General features: G+C 42.3%; 1 protein-coding gene across 1 annotated transcript; it reads left to right on the plus strand.

Annotated features, from left to right (window-relative positions):
• Positions 1-21,376: 21,376 nt before the first annotated feature.
• Positions 21,377-21,953, plus strand: LOC122698748 (thioredoxin-like). The gene has a single exon (XM_043910231.1). It carries the CDS (start codon positions 21,455-21,457, stop codon positions 21,770-21,772), a length of 318 nt encoding a protein of 105 aa, XP_043766166.1. The 5' UTR covers positions 21,377-21,454; the 3' UTR covers positions 21,773-21,953.
• Positions 21,954-22,277: the final 324 nt, after the last annotated feature.

Consider the following 22,277-nt stretch of genomic DNA (forward strand, 5'->3'; position numbering starts at 1 on the left):
TGCAGGAGACGCTGGAGACACAGGTTCGATTCCTGGATTAAGAAGATCCCCTGTAGAAGGAAATGGCAACCCACTCCAATATTCTCTCCTGGAAAATTCCATGGACAATGGTGCCCGGTGAGCTAAAGTCCACAGGGTGGCAAAGAATTGGACACAACTGAGTGACTGAGCAGGCACACACACAGCATGAAGGATCTTAGTTCCTTGACCAGGGATCAAACTCATGCCCCCTGGAGTGGAAGTGCGGAGTTTTAACCACTGGACTGCCAGGGAAGTCCCTCCATGGACTACTGAATAAATGAACAAAACCTTTTTGTGGCTTCAAGTTGGGAAGAAAAGAAGCTGAAGCAACATTTTTAAGGTCATTCAGGATGGTTGTCCCCCTGAGTGACCAAACACCGGGATCATTCTTTGCTGAGTTCTAGATTTTCCTGCTGCTCATTCCAATACAAGTCTCAAAATTCTAAGTCCCTTCCCTGAAAATTGTCCCTTTGTTTACAGGCAGGAATAGTTCCCCTCTGTGTTCCTGCCTCTGGCAAGATCTTAAACATCACCAAGGCAGAAAATTACACAAAGTAAATAGAACTTGGGGCAGTGGGGTGGGAAGAAGAGAGGTGGATGTGAGCCTTAGGATTTTACAGGTTCCCGCACCTGGCCCAGTCTGTGGCTCTGGTCACAGTAATTTCTCCTGGATCTCTTAGCTCTTATTTTGTCAAAATGACTTACCCTCGCTTTCCCCTCCTCCCTCCTGAAGGCTTGGCCTTGGGAGGGAGATGGTTTGGCAGCTCTAAGACAGGCAGGAGCAGGACAGGAGGCAAGGGCCTGACGCTAACGCCCACTGCAGCTCCTGCACCAAGGCTGAGGTCCCTCTGATGACAGCCCCCAGGGAGCAATGACGACGTGGACTTAGATTTTCGTTTCCAAAAAAAAAAAAAAAAAATCAGCAGAGCTTGGAAAGTAAGCTCAGGTTCTTTGGATTGCAGTCCTGGCCACTGCTAACCAGGGTAGCCTGGACAAGCCACTTCAAGTCCAGGCGCCGCAGGGAGCCTTCCTTCAGACACCCAGGGAGAGCAGCAAGATAAAACTGACAGAGAAGTACGTCCCCGGAAATCATGAGAGGGGCTGAGGACTGGCGTTTAGGGGCACAGGAAAAAGCAACTCATGAAGTTACCCCACACCCTGCTACTTCCTGTCTCTTCCCGTCTTCACTCTCAACAGCCTTCTTGTTCCCTAGTCAAGTAGAATAGCCCTTCAGACACACACACACGCTCACACTCATACTGCCGTGATTTCCCACTGGGCTCCAGGAATGCTCTCCCCTCATCCCTGCAGAGGTGAAGGCCTCAGGTCCTGGAGCTCCAGGATGAAGGGGGTGCAGACAGGCCTGGGGTTGGAGGCTGGCCCCATTCACTCCTGGGCCTGGGTGAGTTACTTAATCTTATTTTCCCTGCGTGTGAAGTGGAGCCGATATCGCCTTCCTTGGAGGGTTCTTGTGAGGACTAACTTGGAAAACGTACATTAATATTTAGAATACTTCCCGCACATAATAGGTGCTCAGAAAAATATATAAGTGAATAACACATATCATTTACATGGATCACTTACAGAATGATCCATGGGTGGCTGGGGAGCTGTGAAATCTTAGATATGAAGAGAATCTGAAATTGTGAGCTCTGTGAACTTAGGAACCCTGTCTTATCTACCTGACACAGTGCCTGGCATATAGTTGACACTTGATCAGTGCTTGTCCAATAAGTTATTCATACAGAAGGTTGGTGGGGGGCAAACTAAAACGTCTGGGGACTATTTTATGTTTTCACTAAACTCACATTTATTAAGGACCGACTGTGTGCCAGGCAGATTCTGAGGAGAAAAGAAGACAGGCTCTGGCTTCCAGAGGGCTACAGAAAAGCCAGGGCATAGGATCAAGTTGGGGGTGGGGCAGGAAGGGAGGAAGGTCGGATGAGCTGGAGAAGAAGGACAAGTGAGGCTGGGGGCTGGGAGGCTGGCCTGCCAGAGCCCAGTCGGGCTGCCAGTCCACCAGAGGCGCTGGTGAGGGAGACAGTCAGGGGGGGACTCAGGCAGGTGGAGGGGCCGGGAGGACCTAGGATAACGTCAAGGTTTGGTCTCCCTGTTCTTGGCCATGGAAAAGTGGACCCTCATTGGCCCCATGGTGACAGGTTACTTGGCTTGGGGAAGGAGGCCTCCTCTCCTTCTAGAAGGGCAGCAGCTTTGGCAGAGACCTCCACAGACGGGACTCCAGAACCCCAGAAGCATGTTTGAACCTGGAAAGCAGGGGTCTTCCCATTGCTCCTGGGAGAAGACAGCACCCAACCCCACCCTTAGCTAGAAACTGTCCTGCCCACAGCAAATGTAGAGAACGATCCCCAGCATAACACAAAATGCCACAGTCCAAGACCCAAGGCCTGGAGACTTTCAGTGAGGGAGTGGGGTTGCGGGGGGCTCAGGAGGAGCTTGTGCGCGTGGCTGCCTGCACGCTCAATCGCTTCAGCCGTGTCTAACTCTCTGCGACCCCACCGACTGTACCTGCCAGGCTCCTCTATCCAGGAGATTCTTCAGGCAAGAATACTGGAGTGGGTTGCCATGCCCTCCTCCAGGGGATCTTCCTGACCCAGGGATCAAACCCGTGTCTCCTGCATTGCAGGTGGATTCTTTACCTCTGAGCCACCGGGGAAGCCCCAGGAGGAGCGTACCTGATTATTAAACAAACACCTTTCATTATACTCGCCCCGGGTGCTTCAGTCTGTGTCTCCTTTACGTGCAATTAACTGTTCCCACTTTTTTCCATATTATTCCTCTCCCTCTCTTCCTCACTCAATGGTGTGAGATTTTTATGTACCCATTCATTTAACAATTAATTAGCCATTGAGTGCCAACATGCTGGAGACGAAAGCAAGTTAGAATGCCAGCTCTCTAGCCTGGAAATAGTTATTAAAAAGTTAAATATTATCACAGCCTTTGACTCAGCAATTCAACTCCCAAGAATATATTTTAAAGATATACGCCCACCAGTGCCAACACTTCTATGTAAAAAGATAATCCCTGGGCTATTTAAAATAACAATTCAAAATTAGGAACAATGCAAATGTCCATCATTAAGGAACTGATAAAATAGATTATGAAAAATTGAAACAATGGAATACTGTAACTGTCAAGAAAAACCAATAAATTTTGTGGAATGATAAGAAAAGATAGCCAGGTAAAAGGGCTTGTATTTAGTACATTATTCAGCTTGCATTATTCAGTAAAAGAGCTTGTATATTATACCACTTAATTTGTGTAATTATGTGTATAAAAAGTCTATCTAGATTCTACAGCTGAGCTGTCCAACGTGGTAACAGTAGCCACACATGGCTATTAAACACGGGAAATGTGGCTGATCTGAATTCATCTATTAGTGCAAAATTTCACAGCCAATTTCAAAGATTTAGTATGAAAACAAGAATCTAAAACATTTCAATAATTATTTTTATTTAGGTTGAAATGATAATATTTGTATATATTAAATAAAAGATAATGTTGAAACTGGTTTTACTTTTTTTTTTTAAGAAAAACTGGATTTTTTAATGAATCTATAAGAAAATGTAACATTACATGTATGGTTCAAATTATACTTCTATTAGACATCAAGTACCATTTTAGGTCAGGAGGCGCAAACAGAGGTCTCAGGGCCAAATTAAGATGAAGCCTATTTTTGCAAAGCAAGCATTATTGGCTCACAGCTATACCTGTTTATTTAGGTGTTGTTTATGACTACTTCCCTGCTATAATGGAGTAGAAAATGGAAGCCCACTCCAGTATTCTTGCCTGGAAAAATCCCATGGACAGAGGATCCTGGCGGGTTACAGTCCATGGGATTGCAAGGAGTTGGACATAAATGAGCGACTAAACTTTCACTTCACTTTTCCCTGCTATAAAGATAAAGTTGAGTAGTTATGACAATGATTATATGACAACAAAGCCAAAAATATTTACTATCTGAACCATAGCAGAAAAGGGGTCTCAAAGTTGCCCCAACCTTTATTCTAGAGAAATCTATAGAAACCACAACCTATAGTGATTATCTTTACAGACTGAGACGAAAGTCAATTTTTTAGAAGTTTTCCTTCCTGGTAAGAAGAGGAGAAAACCAACGAAAATAACTTTAACAGCCTTCTTTTGAGGGGGTATGCATTCTAGTAGGGCGTCAAGCAAGTAAATAACTAGAGAGTCAAGGAAAAGTATAAAGTCATTGTTAGGTGTTGAAATGTCAAGTAGACAATAACAATAATAATAGCCAGCAATTACTAAACACCTAGTAGATACTGACCACCGTGAGGAAAGTAAGGCTTTGTATATCTTATTTCATTTTATTGTAACATCTTCACTTTACAGTTGAGGAAATTGAAGGCTGGAGACATAAATAACTTGCTCAATGGAACGAGTGCAAGCTTGTCTCACATTGGACTGAACTTTTCCACGCTGGACTCTTCCAGGGAGTCAGCCTGGAGAAGCCATCTCGATGACCTTTATTATCGCTCTCCCTGCTTCTGTTTATTTCTCTAGCTAACATTTTCCTCTGTTTTCCTATAATAGGCTTGAAACTGAGGAAGGCAATGTGGGGGCTCCTTCTCTGGGGTGTGCTAAGTGCCTTTAAGAATCTTTTCATGATAAGCATTAACCTGCTGGTAAAACTGCAGCTATTCAAAAGCAAAAAGGATCTTTCCCAGACTGTGCACCTTTCTCCCCACATCTCCTGTGCCCCAGCTGGAGGGTGACCTCCCAGACTTCATACTTAGAGCATATATAAAGCTTTTAGCAGAAGTAGTGCATAATGATACTGTCAGGAAGCCTGCTTTTCTTACTTAACAATAGAGCGTGGACCCCTTTACATGATAGCACTCATAATCTAGTTAGATTTTTTATTAATGGTGTTATTTTAGTAACCCCCTTTTCAATGAAAGCATCAATTAAAGTTCTGACCAAATACTAGAAAAATAACTTTAAAGAATCACTTTTGCTCTGTAGCCTTTGTTTTCAGGAAATGGATTTACTCATGTTTATGATTTCTCTGCCAACAAAGCAGCAGGCTGGGGCAGCTCTGGATGTGCTGGAAAACAGGCTCCATATCAGTTTTCAGTTTGCAGTAGCAATCTGCAGAGGAAGAGATGCAACAAAACAACTGTCTATGGCCCTCGATGTGCTTACACAATCGACAGTGTCATACACCTGTAAAACCCAACACAATAACTGTCACAGTAATTATAACTTGCCAGGGGAACATCAAAGTCATGTCCAGGCAGGGTAGGGTGAGGAATAAGGCCTTAGTGCCTACCTCTCTTTTTCTATTGTTCCAGCCACTGAACTAGGTTGGGCCTCTTCCCTTTGTCCCTGCACTCCTATCCAGGTCTCCAGGAGTCTCCTAACCTCAGATCTCCTCTGCTACAATCCACTTGTCAAATGGTGGCCAGATTACACTTCCCCAAACCCTGTCTTGTGCATGCTGCCCCTGGCCCAAATACCTGAGCAAAATTCCAGATCTTTATCTTGGCATCCAAGTTCCTCCTCAGTGTTGCCCCAATCTATTATTCTGATTTTAGCACTGAGTTACCCTCTATACCCATCTCCCCATCTCCAGTCAAAGTGGTCCTCTTGGCCCCCAACTCACCTTGCTCACTGCAGACTGCCTCTGCTTGAGTCTCCTGCCTAACTCCCTAACTCCTCTTGTTCTATCTAAATCCTTCCCTAACTCAAATGAAATTCTCCGGAAGACAGCTGATCCCCTCAAGCCTAAACGTATTCCTCATCCTAACAGGTTGAATTCATGTTCATTCTCTGATCATGTAATGGTTTCAATTGCTAGTTGTCTTTTATACATAAAGAGCATGTACCTCCCCCATGTTTTTCCTTGAGGTTTTTTCAATAATTTATTTCATAAACAAAATATCAAACCACTTCAATTCATGGATTTGCGGATGGAAGACTTGATTTTAGCCCACTCTAAGAAAAGAAGCAGAAAGATCTACAATACTATATTCCCCATTTTAGATTTGTTGGTGCTCAGCTACATGTGAAACTACTTGTTCTACTAAATGTCATTCTACTATAAATATAATTCTTGATGAATTCAGTGTTCAGTGACTCAAAGCTGTGTGTTTGCATTGTCCTACCATGTCTTTCAACAAGAAGCTGTACTTGTGACTAGGATTCCCCCAACTAGACTGTACTAGATGAAAGTACCTATCATTTTATATCTTTCTCATATCATCTTATATATTTTACAGAACATACCTGAGCACCCTTCATATGATACATTGTCCATAAAAGCGGCACAGGTTGATTAAGAGGAGACTCACTACCTCTGTGGGGCTTCCCAGGTGGCTCAGACAGTCAAGAATCTGCTTGAAATGCAGGAGACCCAGGTTCGATCCCTGGGTGGGGAAGATCTGCTGGAGAAGGGAATGGCAACCCACTCCAGTATTCTTGCCTGGAGAATCCAATGGACAGAGGAGCCTGGTGGGCTACAGTCCATGGGCTCAAAAAAAGTCAGACATGACTGAGTGACTAACTTTCTTTTCTTTCTTTCTTTTCACTGCTTCTGACCCAGTAAGTCAAGCCAAGTGATCTTCTCTTCCTGGAATTTCAGAGACTCTGTCTGTCCTCTTTATGGGTGTTATGATATTATCATTACTTAGCAGGACATCTTGGAAATGTTCCATGTGAACCAGAAAGAGCCTCTTACTCCCCCTCCTCCTCTTCTTTTTCCCCTTCTTCCTCCTCCTCTTCCTCTTTCTCCTCTTCTGCCTTCCTCATAGTTGCATGCTATTTTATTCTAAGGACGTATCATAATTTATTTAACTGTTTTCTATTGATAGTCATTTAGATTACTTCCCATATTTTACTAGGAATATGTAGTACTAGGATTTTACTAGGATTACTTCCCATAATTACTAGGAATATTCAGAACACTGTTCTGAATAATTTTGTAATCTGTGGATAATTCTGTAGAACAAGTTCCTTATGTTAAAATTGTTAAAAACCAATGAGTGTTCATTTGTAGTTTTGAAATATATTTTCAAATTGCCCTCCTTGAGGGGTTATAACAATCTACACTCCCACCTATAAAGTTGGAGAGATAGTCATTGTATTTACTGTTTTTTAAAAATTCCACTGAGCTGAAGATCCATACTGATCAAGCCATTCCATTATTTCTGTACAGTTAAGCTCTTTTCCTATTCAATAGAGAGACCTACTTCCATAGTTTCAGAAATTGAGAACTTGATCCTTTGTCTTATAAATCACACAGCTTCTCCACAGAAAAACAATAAAATCCAAGCACTGGGCTTCCCTGGTGGTTCAGTGGTAAAGAATCTGCCTGCCAATGCAAGAGACACGGGTTTGATCCCTGGTCCCGGAAGATCCTACATGCCACGAAGCAGCTAAGCCCACGCGCCACAACTACTGAGGCTATGAGCTAAAGCCCAGGAGCTACAATGACTGAGCCCATGAGCTGCCGTGGAGCACAGGTTCTGAAAGAAGAGAAACCACTGCAATGAGAAGCCTATGCACTGCAACAATGAGTAACCCCAGTTCTCTGCAATTAGAGAAAGCCCATGCAGCAACGAAGACCCAGCACAACCAAAAATAAATAAATAAATAAAATTATTTTAAAAAACCCAAGCACCCAATTCTGTTTTACCTTACACACATGGATGTCCTCTGAAAACAATATGTAAAAATTAAATTTTTGTAAATTAAATCAAACAACAAGAAGATTCAGCATAATTCAGTAGAATCAACATAGCTTTCAGGGTCAAAGGAGTAAGTTTTCATCTTTCTAAGTTGTATGATCTTGGACAAGCCAATTAATTTCTCTGAGCTATAATTTTCCCCTCTGAAAAAGAATCTAGTATTACATGTTTTGACATGAATGACAATGTAAGGATAGACAGCTCAGGGAACATGTCTTACTCACAGTTTCATTCCCTGGGTCCAGGGCACTTCCTGGGATGTTGCATCTATTCAATATGTAGTGGATGAATGAAGCATACTTCCACTTACCCTTAGGATAAGTGACCTGTCCAAGGTCATGTAACAAATGACCAAGAAAAGTTAAAGGTAGTGAAGATAGGAGCTTACACAGGTATATCTGGCTATTACCTTTCTATCTTTTTATGTATCTTTCTTTCTGACCAAAGACTTCATAATTGTCCACAGCTTTGCTTTATTTCAAGTGAAGAGCTGTCAGGAAGGCACCTTCTATAAGAATTTTCACAGTCATTTGCTTCCCTTACTTATTCATGTATCTCACACTTTTAAAGACAGCATCTTTTTCTTTAGAGAAATGAGACTTGATTTTATATCTGGGCTCCAACTCTATGTCTTAGCCTTAAATCAAACCTGTTGTTTAAAATCAGCCAATACTCAGTGGATCTGACCCTTCCCTTTGAGTATAATATGATGCAAGGATGCGAAGTCACTTCAGTCGTGTCGGACTCTGTGCGACCCTACCGGCTGTAACCTGCCAGGCTCCTCTGTCCATGGGATTCTCCAAGCAAGAATACTAGAGTGGGTTGCCATGCCCTCCTCCAGGGATCTTCCCAACTCAGGGATCAAACCTGAGTCTCTTATGTCTCCTGCATCGGCAGGCAGGTTCTTTACCACTAACACCACGTATTTACACCTGAAGAAAATACCTTCTGACCTCTGTCCCATCTTCCCTATCCCTTTCTTAACTCTTCACCAATGAGGTTCTGGGACCCATATTAATTTTCTGACATTATCTCAAATTCTTATAGTTTGAGTCTGCAAGCCAGCTCTGTAGCTTAATGATAAGACCTAGAAATTTTACCTTTTTATTTTTTGGGTTTTTTTGTTTTGTTTTTTGTTTTTAATGTCATTGATTTACAATGTTGTGTTAATTTCAAGTGTTCAGCAAAGTGAATCAGTTATACATATACATACCCAGAAAATTTAAATTATCTGTCCAAGTTTACAGAGTGAATTGAGGGCCTGGATGGACCCTATGATCTGGGTGGACTCAGATCTTCAGGTTCTAGATCCAGAGCTTGCTCAACTGTCTATTCCCTTATACTCACCCCCTACAATTTTAAGTTTGCAAAGTGCTTTTGTTTCTAGTTGCTGATGTAATCATCATTATAGCCTTGGAAGCATGGCCTCATTGCAATTGCTAGGGGGGCAAAACACCTCAAAATTCAGAGTCTTAAAACAGCAAGCACTTCCTACTTCAGCTCCGGCATCTGCAGTTTATGTGAAGTCTCATTAGGCAAACTTGCTGAACTTGGCTGGGTTTGTTCCTATATCTCTGGGTCAACTGGACGGCTCTGTTCTAGGCTGGGCTGGGCTGGGCAGGCTTCCTTGGGGGCAGTTTTGACCAATGTATCTCTCATCCCCCTGGGACCAGTGGACCAGCCCAAGGATGCACTTCTCATTCATAGAGAAAGATACAAGAGGCCAAGGTCCAATGATACAAGCAGACTTTCAAGCCTCTCCTAACATCCTATTGAACAAAGCAGGTGTCAGGGTCAGAATCAGTAGATTGGAGAGGCTTCCCTGGCAGTCCAGTGGTTAAGACTCCAATGCAGGAGGCATTCCATTCTTGGTCGGGGAAAATCCCACACGATCAAAAAAGAAAAAGAAACAGTGGGTTGGAGAAGACATTCATCTCTTTACAGGAAGAACTACAAAGTCACATGGAAGAGGGTAGAAATATAGGGAGGAATGAAGATTTGGGGCATTAAGACAATCTACTCAAATATCAAGCTTTTTTTTTTCTACTCAAAAATTAGCTTAAGCTCATTTTTCTTCATGCCTCCATGCACAGCCGATGCTCTAAAGCATGGTCTCCACTCATAGTTACCAGAGCACATGGGTGTAGCTAGAATGGGTTCTGAGGGTACTTCCTTTGCTGATAACTCCAGCACAAGGCCACGCTTTGGTTTGTTGCAGCAGCGTCAACAGAAAATGAGTGACAAACTCGCATGGCTTCAACCTCCTGGCTCTGTATCCAGCTGTCCCCAGGCTAACAGCTTCTTGAAATGTGATTCACTGCTCTAGGAAGAGAAAAGTAATTGAGGGTATAATTTATATTGGGAAAATTGCTCTGAAAAAAAAAAAAAATTAGAGCAACAGATCAAACACTCTGACTTGAAGGGAGTCTTACACCAAAAGTCTAGGGGAACGGAACAAAGCAGAAAAAGGGATGCGATGAACTGGAAGGGTAGGTGGGTGCCCTGTGGAGGTGGAAACTAGAGATGGGGGAGAGATCTAAAACCAGGAGGAACAATGAACAATACCAAGAAACTCCGAAATAATTGCAGAAGAGAAATATGGAAGAGCAACAAGCCTCACAGTTTCTGAGATTTGTTTTGCTTCTTAGAAGGGCTCAAGAAGGAAGACTTCCACGTATAACACCAAGTTTTTAAGAGAAATGTCTCCAATAGATTTCTTGCATATCCTACGCCTTCCATTGCCAAAATAAATATAGTAGGAAGCTGATCACCTATGACGTGGAATCCAAACAAACTGCTAAACTCAGGGAAATCTGGGAAGATCCAGTTTCCAACTCAGATAACTCTGCGATCATCAGTTCTCTGTTTGGTTTAGATTACAAGCTCACTATATTCCCTGGCGGCTCAGAGTCTTTGGACTCTGTGGTAGAGGGCAAGAGTGGGATGATATGGGAGAATGGCATTGAAACATGCAAATTATCATATGTGAAACGAATCACCAGTCCAGGCTCGATGTAGGATACAGGATGCTCAGGGCTGGTGCACTGGGATGACCCAGAGGGATGGGATAGGGAGGGAGGTGGGAGGCGGGTTCAGGATGGGGAATACATGTACACCCATGGTGGATTCAAGTCAATGTATGGCAAAACCAATACAATGTTGTAAAGTAAAATTAATTAATTAATTAATTTAAAAAAAAAGAAGCTCACTATATTCCCTGGTGGCTCAGATGGTAAAGAATCTGCTGGAAATTTGGGAGATCTGGGTTTTATCCCTGGGTTGGGTTGAGTTCTCCTCTGGAGAAGGAAATGGCAACCCACTCCAGTATTCTTGCCTGGAGAACTCCATGGACAGAGGAGCTTGACAAGCTACAGTCCATGGGGTTGCACAGTCAGACACGACTGAGCAACTAACACATATAAAGACTTTCATAATGACACAAATAACACTATTCACATGTGAATACACTACCAATGTTAAATAAAATAATAATAATATCACCAGTCACAAAGCTGTACTGACCAAGGCCACACACCTGTGCATCTGAGGACTGGAGGAATAGTTCAGTGCCCACAGCTGCCAGATGAAAGTTTTTCCCAGCCTCTCCACTTTGGACTTTATTTTTCTCTCATTCAGTTTGTTAAGCTATCCCAAATCTTTTTGCTTGGCCTGTTTCCTCATCTGTAAAAGAAGGAAATAAAAATACATGACCACTGGGCTTCCCTGGTGGCGCAGTGGACAAGAATTCACCTGCCAATGCATAAGACGTGGGTTTGATCCCTGGTCGGGGAAGATCCCACATGCTGAGGAGCAGCTAAGCCCCATGTGCTCTGGAGCCCACGTGCCACAACCAGAGTTCTCGCATCACGTGTGACTCAGTGAAGATCCCATGTCCACAACCAAGACCCAGTGCAGCCAAACTAATTAATTAAAAAAAGATAAAACTTTTCTCATCCTTGTATCTGGGTGTCCCCTTTGGTGGGCCTTACCTAAGTCAAGCTAGCTTTGCGTCCCTTGAGACAAGACTCTAATTTCTCATTTGCACTTTCTGCTTACCTCACCAAAGAAGACATACAGATAGCAAATAAACATGTTAGAAGATGTTCCATATCATATGTCATTAGAGAACTGCAAGTTAAAACAAAATTAAAATGACATGCTTATTAGAATGGCCCAAATCCAAAATGCCTGCAACAACGAATATTGACTGGGATGTAGAACAGAAATTCTCATTTGCTGTTGGTGGGAATAGGAAATGGTACAACTACTTTGCAAGACAGTCTGGAAGCTTCTTACCAAACGAAGTGTACTCTTACCAGACATTCTAGCACTCCTTGGCATTTACCCAAAGGAGCTGAAAACTTCTGTCACACAAAAACTCAAATATAGTTGCTTTTGGCAGCTTTATTCCTATTTACCAAAATCTGGAGGCCACCAACATGTCCTTCATTAGGTGACTGGATAAAGAAACTCTGGTACCTCTAGATAATGAAATGTCATTCAGTGCTAAACAAGAAAAGAGCTATCCAATCAATAACAGACATAGAACAACCATAAAATGCTACTACTAAATGAAAGAAGCCAATCTTAAAAGACTACTTATGCTGATTTCAATTATATGACAGTCTGGAAAAAGGCAAACTGGATCAGTGGTTACTAGAGGCTGAGAGGAGGAAGGGATTAATAAGTGGAACACAGAGGATTTTTAAGGCAGTGAAAATATTTCTTATGATACTATAACAGTAGATCCACGTTATAACACATTTGTCAAAACCTATAGACTACAAAACCAACAGTGAACCCTAATGTAATCTATGGTTGCTGGTGATAATAATGTGTCAGTGTAGGTCCATTTATTATAACAAATGGACCACTCTGGTGCAGGATGTTGGTAATGGGGAAGGCTGTGCAAGTGTGGGGGCAGGGGGAGTGTATGGGAAATCTGTACTTTCTGAACATTTTTGCTAATGTGTTGTAATTTGTTCTTTAAAAAAAAAAAAAAAGAGGCTTTTTTTAAAAAAGAAATGAGCTATCACACCATGAAAAGACACAAAGGAATCTTAAGTGCATATTGCTAAGTAAAAGAAGCCAATCTGAAAAGGCTACATACTGAATGACTCCAACTAGATGACATTCTAAAAAAGGCAAAACTATGAAGAGGATAAAAAGATCAGTGATGGTCAGGGGTCAAGGGTCAAAGCAGGGTTGGGAAGTGATGGTTAGGTGAAACACAGGAGATTTTTAGGGCAGTGAAACTATTCTGTAGCATACTGTATTGAGGGATACATGACATTTTTTGTCAAAACTTATAGAACTATATAACACAAAGAGTGAATCCTAATGCAAACTATGGACTTTAGTTAATAATAGTAAATCAATATTGGTTCATCAAATTTAACAAGTTGCAACCACACTAAATGCAAACTGTTAATAATAGGAGAAATTGTGAGTGGAAAAAGGGGAGGATATATGGAAACTCTCTGTACCATCTGCTCAATTTTCTGTAAACCTAAAACTGCCCTAAAAAATTGTCTACTAAGTTTTTTAACAGTGCAACCCAGGATGCATGAGACAAGTGCTCGGGGCTGGTGCACTGGGATGACCCAGAGGGATGGGATGGGGAAGGAGGGGGGAGGGGGGTTCAGGATGGGGAACACAAGTAAATCCATAGCTGGTTCATGTCAATGTATGGCAAAACCCACTACAATATTGTAATTAGCCTCCAACTAATAAAAATAAATAAAATACAAAAAAAAAAAAAAAAAGTGCAACCCATTGCTTGACCAGTTCTGTATGCACTACTTTCTTAGACAGTAAATTATCTCTGCAGAGCACCTTTGGGCTACAAGCAACGATGTAGTCTGGCTGATATAAGCAAAAGGTTTTCAAAGCCAACCAGCCGTCAGAATCATCCCCCTGCTAGAGTGTGAGCAGGAATGGCAGAAAGGGGAACAGAATAAGGTGTGTGGAACACTGGGTCCCTCTTTTAGCTCTGACCAAGGAGTCACTGAGCATAAGAAGACAGCCTACTACGGGTAGCACCTCTCTAAGAAACAAGCCACACTTCTCATTTGTTTCACGCAAATAACCTAAATAAGCAAATAACAACCAAGTGATTCAACCTACATGATCTTCAGCTTTGCCACTGGTAGACCTGACACTATTATTCATTATAGATGCTGCTGTGAGGTTTTCAAGTCTTCCTTGAAGGCCTTAACAAGAACCTCGAAACATTCTTGCATATTGGAGAAGGAAATGGCAACCCACTCCAGTATATTTGCCAGGAGAATTCCACGGACAGAGGAGCCTGGCAGGCTATGGACCCAAAGAGTGCCACGTGTGGGTCACACAGAGTCGGACACGACTGAGTGACTAACGCTTTCACTTTCATTCTTGTGTATGAAAGCTGGTGCTGACGATCCTGTCTGCAGGGCAGCAGTGGACACAGACATTGAGAACAGGCTTATGGACATGGCTGGTGGGGGCGGAGGGGGAGGGTGGGATATATGGAGAGAAGAACATGGAAACTTACATTACCATATGTAAAATAGATAGCCAATGGGGATTTTCTGTTTGACTCAGGGAATTCAAAGCGGCCGGGTGAGAACCTAGTGGAGGTGGGATGGGAGGGAGGTGAGATGGGTGTCAAAGTGGGAGGGGACATGGGTAAACCCATGGTTGATTCATGTTGATGTTTGGGAGAAACCAGCGCAATACTGTAAGGTAATTAACCTTCAATTAAAAAAAGTAAATTTTTAAAAAGTTCTTGCATATAATGCTGATGACAATGAAGGAGACATGCGTAATCATACATGAGGTACCTTATTAAGGGAAGTGTGGGAGGATTCTTCTTTAGAATATTTTCAAAAAGTTCTTCTAAACACTAGATATATATTTTTTAATTACTATCACTGCTGTTATTCTCCTACTTGTTACCTGAAGTTTTGTCTAAATCTTTATCCTCCATGAATTACAAAGACTTCAGGGGTTTTGTTGTTTTGTTTTTAACATTGCAAAGAGGTTTCTGTTGAGTAGGACCTTGTCATGCTACTTGTTGCTACTGATAGAGTTTGTTAATCCAACAGTGAAAGCAATCTCTTCTCCCAATGCATGGTAGATTTTCAATAGTGGAAATTTTCTAATAAATTTTAAAATCAGAGATGAGAAGCCTTTCCCCCACATGGGGTTGGAAAGTGAAAATTCAATAAGACAAAACAGAAGGCAGAGGGATTTCCCTGGTGGTCCAGTGGTTAAGATGCCATGCTCCCAATGCGGGGGGCATGGGTTCAATCATTGGTTTGGGAAGTAAGACCCTGCATGCTGTATGTGTGGCCAAAAAACAAACAACAACAACAAAACCAACCTGGATGCAGAGTTTAAGGAGTGGGTTAGAGTCCATGAAGTTCTAAGAATCACAACTGTTGAAGAAATGTTAAGGAGACCAGAAAATAAGCAAAATGAGTCTAGGCTGAGTGAGACTGAATGCTTTCAGCAAACCCACATGGTAACAGCTTTTTTCCTTCTACATAGAGAAAAAGGGGCTTCCCTGGTGGCTCAGACTGTAAAGAATCTGCCTGCAATGCAGGAGACTCAGGTTCAGTCCCTGGGTTGGGATCATCCCCTGGAGGAGGGCATGGCAACCCACTCCAGTATTCTTGCCTGGAGAATTCCATGGACAGAGGAACCTGGTAGGCTATAGTCCATGGGGTCACAAAGAGTTGTACATGACTGAACAATTAACACTTTCACTTTCATGGAGCAAAAGGATTAGGGAGAGATTTCAGATTTCTTGAGATTCACTTGAATGGTTCCTGCTGCATTGCTCACTGGGACAATATTTTTTTCCTCCCCAAGGTAGCCATGCAGAGACAGTTCACCCCATCCATTCATTCTCATTCCTTAGCAAGGAGTTGTCCCCATGCAGACATCCAGCAAGGGCACCATAAAAACTGATAGGCTCATGAAATGGGAGCCCTGGGGTGCACCACCAAACTAAAAGTACTCAGGTTGCAAGAACTGTCACTTAACAGTCACAGCAGGAATATATTTTTGGTAACTGAAGCCTAATTTGGATTCTGTTTTTGGAAAATAACATTTGTTTTCCAAAAACTAGAGAATATTTTTGTGGGGGAAGGGGTTTCTTTCCAGTCCCACTTTAGAGCTAAAAAGACAAACTGTTTAGAGGATAAACTTTTCCTTTCCAAGGATTTATGTAGTAGATATGTACTGGCAAGTATACAGAATTCATAAAATGTTAGAGGGAAAGGGGGGCTCTAGGATCCTCTTGTTGAATCTCCTTACTCTACGGTTGAGGAAAATGAGCTCCAGAGAAGTGTTATGCCCAAGGGCACAGAGCTGGCTTACACAATGAGATTTGAATCCAGATTGCCCATGTACTGGCCAATGCCCTTTCCACAATACTGTGTTCCATTTCCCTGCACCACGAGAAGATACCCATTGCATCTTGCGGAAATTAAGACTATTTTTAAATTAGTCACAAGTTAGACTTATGACTAATTGGAATGCAGTGTTCCACCACCTTTAAGTCATTAGCTAAAATCCACTGCTCTCCATCATGGCACACCCAAGGCCTTCTGGTTGACCAGAGAAAGAATTAATCTCAACTCAGTTCTCTGTGTCTAGGCACCCACAAAATGGAAATCGTTGTACTTGGGGAAGAACAAGAGGACAAGATGAGATGAAAAGGAAGTATGTTTAAAATGGATAAAAGGAGGTACTTTTTTCCCACTACACACAACTGACCTGGGGAACTCACTGCAGCAGGATATTAAGATCAATGGTGAAGATTTATGTTTTAAAAGATTAGACATTTCACATGCATATCATCAACAGCCACACTCAATAGGATGAAAGTAAGATGGATGAAAGTTCTCAAGCTTCAGTGCAGAAGTTGATCACCAACTGGGTTAGGTGAAAAGAAAAAAGTTGTCTACTCAAGTAAGATTTCACACAAGGGCAGAACTGGGGGGATTCCAGGCATCGCTGCCAAGTAACACCACTCCAAAATAGTGGTGTAAACCAACAGGCATTTTATTATGCGCCTGGATACTGTGGGTCAGGAATTTGCAGAGGGCACAGTAGGGATGGATGATATCTGGGGCTTCAGTTGGGAAGACTTGAACAGCTGGGGGTGACTTGAGGCTGGAGGCTGGAATCATCTGGAAGCTTCTTTACTCATATATCAGATACCTAACCTGGAATGACTTGAAAGCTCACTCGGCTGGGACTGTCAACTGGAGCCACATCTTATGCAGGTGTCAAGTGGGTGTCCCAATCAAAGGCACTTCCAAAAACCAGGTGTCCCAAGGGAACCAGGTAGAAGCTACATGGCCTTTTATTACCTATCTGTGAAAGCCCCATTGCATTACTTCCAACATAGTCTATAAGTCAAAGCCATCATAAGTCCATTGAGATTCAAGAGGAGGAGACTTAGGACCTTTTACATCCCTCCCCTATGGGGAACTGCAGAAAAATATGTGGGATGGGAGAGGTTTTTGCAGTCATCTTTAGAAAATGCAGTCTCCCAAGGAATGATTGGGTGATATGAGGTTGCAAGAACACAAAATCTAGTGGGAAAAACTGACGTATAAAGAGATAATCACAGCACAATAAAATAAATATCAAGGTAGTTATTTCCCCTCTTTTATAAGAATCCTTTTTTTTTTTTTTTTTTTTTGGTCCCTTTTATAAGAGTCATCACATTTAAATTTTTTCATTCATTTTCTGTCTTCCACTAGATTGGACTCTCCATGCATTTAGTTCCTTACCATAACCCCTGTACCTAAAACATTACCAAGCCACAAACAGGTACTCAATAAATATTTGTTGAAAGAGTAAGTGCTATAATAGAGAAGCAGTGGAAGGACTAAGTAAAGGCAACAACAAAGAACTCAGCTTGATGGAAATGACATTTAAGTGGGTCTTGAATGCTTTTGAAGGATAGATACAATTTTTCTGGTAAAAAGGGGGGGAATAAATTTTTGTCTTTAAATCTCCTCCAGAGACTTCCATTAGTCCAGTTTAAGTGGGCAGATCCTCATCCTAAATGTACAGACTGCATATAGTAATTATAATGTTCTTGGTTGAAAGTGAAAGGAAAGAGGGACTCAAATGGATTAAAAAATAAATAGTGTATTGTGTCACATGACAAGAAGTCTGGAGGCCTGCAGTCCAGGCAGCCTCAATGCCATCCTTCCTCATGGGGTCAGCTTGGTACTTCCACGTTTGCAAGCTGGCACCTACAGTGGTAGGCATCACAGGCAGACAAAACAATACCCAGCAGGGGAGAGGACTGTTTCTCCTTTGGAACAAATCTTTCCCTTAATCCCCTGACAGATTACCTCACACTGGCCCCCATGGCATCCTTTATTGGCCAGAACTGTGTCCCGTGCACACATGTCACCCAAACACTGATAAGAAAAAGGGGAGCAACATGAGCAAATGGACCAGTCACACATTACTCCTGGGGTGTGCCAGAAGTTCCTGCCTCTCCTAAAACACAGGGCTCTTCAGTAAAGGATGGACACCCCAAAAGAACAGAACAAACCATTGGGGTTTGTTAGAAGAAGAAAAGAGAGGTGACTCTTTAGCATGTAGTCAACTGTACATGGAGGTTCCCAAAACTTTAGCCTTGGAGAAGGTTAAGGTTCTGTTTTCTTTGTAGATAGATATTATCTAACATTTCTATTTATTCTTTTTCATGCTTTTAGCCCCTTTCCTTTCTCCTTCTGTGTTAGTAATTAGTTGAATAAATCAAGTGCTGTATCAAAAGGAAAGAGTGTTATGTGTAGAGTGTATATACAAGTGGAATTAGTCAAAGACACGTTGATTATACATGAGTGCACTTTCAGGTAAAAACCTTTTGATTCGGATGCTTCTGATGGCCTAGCCATGCCCAGCTGTTCACCACTTATATCATACTCTTTCATGGCCTTGTGCCTTTTATTTGTACCAATTCTTCTGTCTAGGAAGTCCTTCCAGTTGCCTCACCTGTAGTGGATACTGGGGATTGCCTTTCTAGCCTCCATTCTGCTGCTAAGTCACTTCAGTTGTGTCTGACTCTGTGCGACCCCATAGACGTCAGCCCACCAGGCTCCCCCATCCCTGGGATTCTCCAGACAAGAACACTGGAGTGGGTAGCCTCCATTCTATCCTTCTAGTAATTTACTTAAAGAGATTGGGAATTGCAAAACTACTTTTTGCAGACTCCCTTGCAGCTAGGATCTGGCTCTGAAGTAAGTTCAGTCAATGAGGCACACTTGTGGGAGATTTGGAGACAGATGCAAGAAGAAGGTATCATTCTGCTGCTGGTGCTGCTGGCAAGCAAGGTTTGAGCAATAATCCTAAGAGGCATTTAACACCATTGGACTCCGTGTCCTGATTTGGGGTCTAGTCACCAGTTTCATGGGTGTGAAGAGCTGTCGTTGCAGAAGCACCATCCCGACTTCTGGAACATAGCTACTGTGGTGGGCCCTTGAACTCAATAGCCCAGGAGTAGCCCCCTGACTTCTGCCCCCTCAGCCCATCAATTTTGTAAGCCTCTGCTTGATTCTCAGTATTAAATCTTTCTCTGTTTGAAATACCTAGAGTGCTTTCTGTTTCCTGTGCTAAACCCTGACTCATAGATCACCTAATTCATGTGTAGCCTGCTAGGCACCAGATTGGGCCAGGTGCCTCCTCTGTCCTCCTTCCATGCCCTGCCTGCTGAGCCATACCTCTTCACCTTTGTACCCTTAACACCAGTGCTTGGCTCACAGCACATGCAGCGTCAATATTTACTGAACTGAAACTTCCTCTACCAAGATACTAGGATGGTCCTGAAATATAGACAAAGGTTTAGATTATGCCCATCTCATGCCTGTTCTGCAAAGTCAAAAGGACAAGTTCATTCTAGACTACAACTGCATTCTAGGGGAATCCAGAGTCCTTAGCAATTCCATACTTTAGCCTACCACACAAGAGGTCACACCAGAATTGAAGATACAACCTGGTGCCCAGGAAAGGGATGATAAGGAGCAAGGGAAGCTGCTTATCTCAAGAACTATGATCTGGTGGTTCTCAGGACCCTCTACTGCTGGGCCTACAAGGCCTGCAATTAGCAGCATAGGCTTTGGAGTGAGGAAAACCCAAGTTGGAAGGTATGTGCGCTTGTGCAGCAAGTTACTTAACCTGTCTGGACCTCAGATTCTTCATCTATAAAATGAGGTGGATAATATCAACCTCACAGGATTCTTGGGGTAGAAAAGATTATATATGTAAAATGCTTAGCACAGTGCATGAAACATTGGAAACGCCCAGTACCCATCCATCAGTGGCTTTTATTATGGTCACCACTGTTCTTGGCTGTGCCATCACTACAAAATTCTGTTACATATTTTTTACTTTGCATACATATATTTTCCTTCAGCCCAAACAGACACACACACAGTCAGACTAGGATACACTTCTCTATATCCTCTCCTGAGATGTTCCATTTTATATTCTGTTGTGATTAACCCGTTTTTGCAGAAGATCCATTTAGGCACTAGACTGGGGCTGTGCTGAGAAAAAACAAAAACCATTTGTGTCAGTGGCTCTCAACCCTAGCTGAAGTTCAGGGTCACTTGAGAGTTAGAACACAACAAAAATAAACAAAACAAGAGCAAGAAACAACGCCTGGGTCCCTCAGCCAGAGATTCTGATTCAATAGGGCCCAAGCATCAGTATTTCTTAAGGCTCCCTACGTGCTCGTAACGCGCACCTGAGAGCCACTGCTCAGTGGGGAAAAGATTAGTACGTCTATCGCCTCTGGGAAAGAAGAAAGCAGCTCTTACTTTTCTATAATCTCCACCACAGTGGCAGAGGGGACAGGACTAAAGATTATAGTTGCATGATTCCACTTATAATGTGAACAAGGCATTCTTATTATGAACTTGGATAAATGACTCATCATGTTAATCCTTTGGTTAGTGTCTTGGTTTCTCCTTTAGAGGTGTCTCATGAGAAGAGGAGTGATTAGAAATGCTCTAGGACATGAAAAAAGCTAGTCTGGAAATACCCAGTGAGGGATATATGTTGGCTTATAGGTATTTGTTCTGTGCCAGCCCTGTGCAAGCTTGCACACTTTCGGGCTGGTTGCTGATGTCAGGTGAATGTACTTTGTACTTTGATCCAGAGCAAGTGAAATGATCCCTGCTTTGGCATAAAATCTAGCTAATACCTAAATACTAGAGATAGTTGGTGACAGCTGGGAGTGTGCTTGGACATAAAGTACTAGCCTACCTCATTTTACTGTGCTTCACAGATATTGCTTTTTTTTTTTTTTTACAAATTGAAGGTTTGTGAAAATCCTGAGTTGTCAGATGATGGCTAGTATTTTTTAGAGAGAACATATTTTTTAATTAAGGTATGTGCATTTTTTAGACATAATGCTATTGCACACTTAAGAGACTGGAGAAGAGTATAAACATCAGTTTAGACACTATTGGAAAAGCAAAGAATTTGTGTGATTCAGTTTATTGTGGTATTTGTTTTATTGCAGTAGTCTGGAACCAAACCCATAATATCTCTGAGGTATGCCTGTACATCTAAAAACTGTAACTTTTTCCCCATTATTAAAGTGACACAGAAGCTCCTTCCGACGCCTTGGATCCGTTTCCATCGCTTGTGCCGTCAGGTCGTTCGTCAGACCCCCAGCTGCCAAGATGGTGAAGCAGATTGAGAGCAAGTACGCTTTTCAGGAAGCCTTGAACAGTGCAGGAGAGAAACTCGTAGTAGTCGACCTCTCAGCCACGTGGTGTGGGCCTTGCAAAATGATCAAGCCTTTCTTTCATTCTCTCTCTGAAAAGTATTCCAACGTGGTGTTCCTTGAAGCAGATGTGGATGACTGTCAGGATGTTGCTGTAGAGTGTGAAGTCAAATGCATGCCAACCTTCCAGTTTTTTAAAAAGGGACAGAAGGTGGGTGAATTTTCTGGAGCTAATAAGGAAAAACTTGAAGCCATCATTAATGAATTAATCTAATCATGTTTTCTGAAGACATGGCCAGCCATTGGCTGTTTAAACTTGTAATGTTTTTTTATTTACACAAAGGAAAGATCAAGTATGAAGATTATATACCTTAGTGCCATCTGATAAGTGACAATAAAATATTAACTCTAAAAAAAATAAATAAATAAAGTGACACACAAAAGAAAATAAAGAAGAGTACTGTGCTAAGTCACTTCAGTCATGTCTGACTCTTTGTGGCCCTATGAGCCTGCTAGGCTCCTCTGTCCATGGGATTCTCTAGGCAAGAATACTGGAGTGGGTTGCCATGCCCTCCTCCAGGAGATCTTCCAGACCCAGGGATCGAACCCACGTCTCTTATGTCTCCTGCATTGGCAGGTGGGTTCTTTACCACTAGCACCACCTGGGAAGCCCAAAGAAGAGTGGAGAAACAGAAAAATACAATAAAGCCAGTAGAAACTAATGATAGAATTACATAGCGTTACAAGGTGCAAGGCATGGTTCTAACCCTTTACTATGT

Source organism: Cervus elaphus, chromosome 8, assembly GCF_910594005.1.
Source record: "Cervus elaphus chromosome 8, mCerEla1.1, whole genome shotgun sequence".
In the NCBI taxonomy this organism is placed as follows: Eukaryota; Metazoa; Chordata; class Mammalia; order Artiodactyla; family Cervidae; genus Cervus; species Cervus elaphus.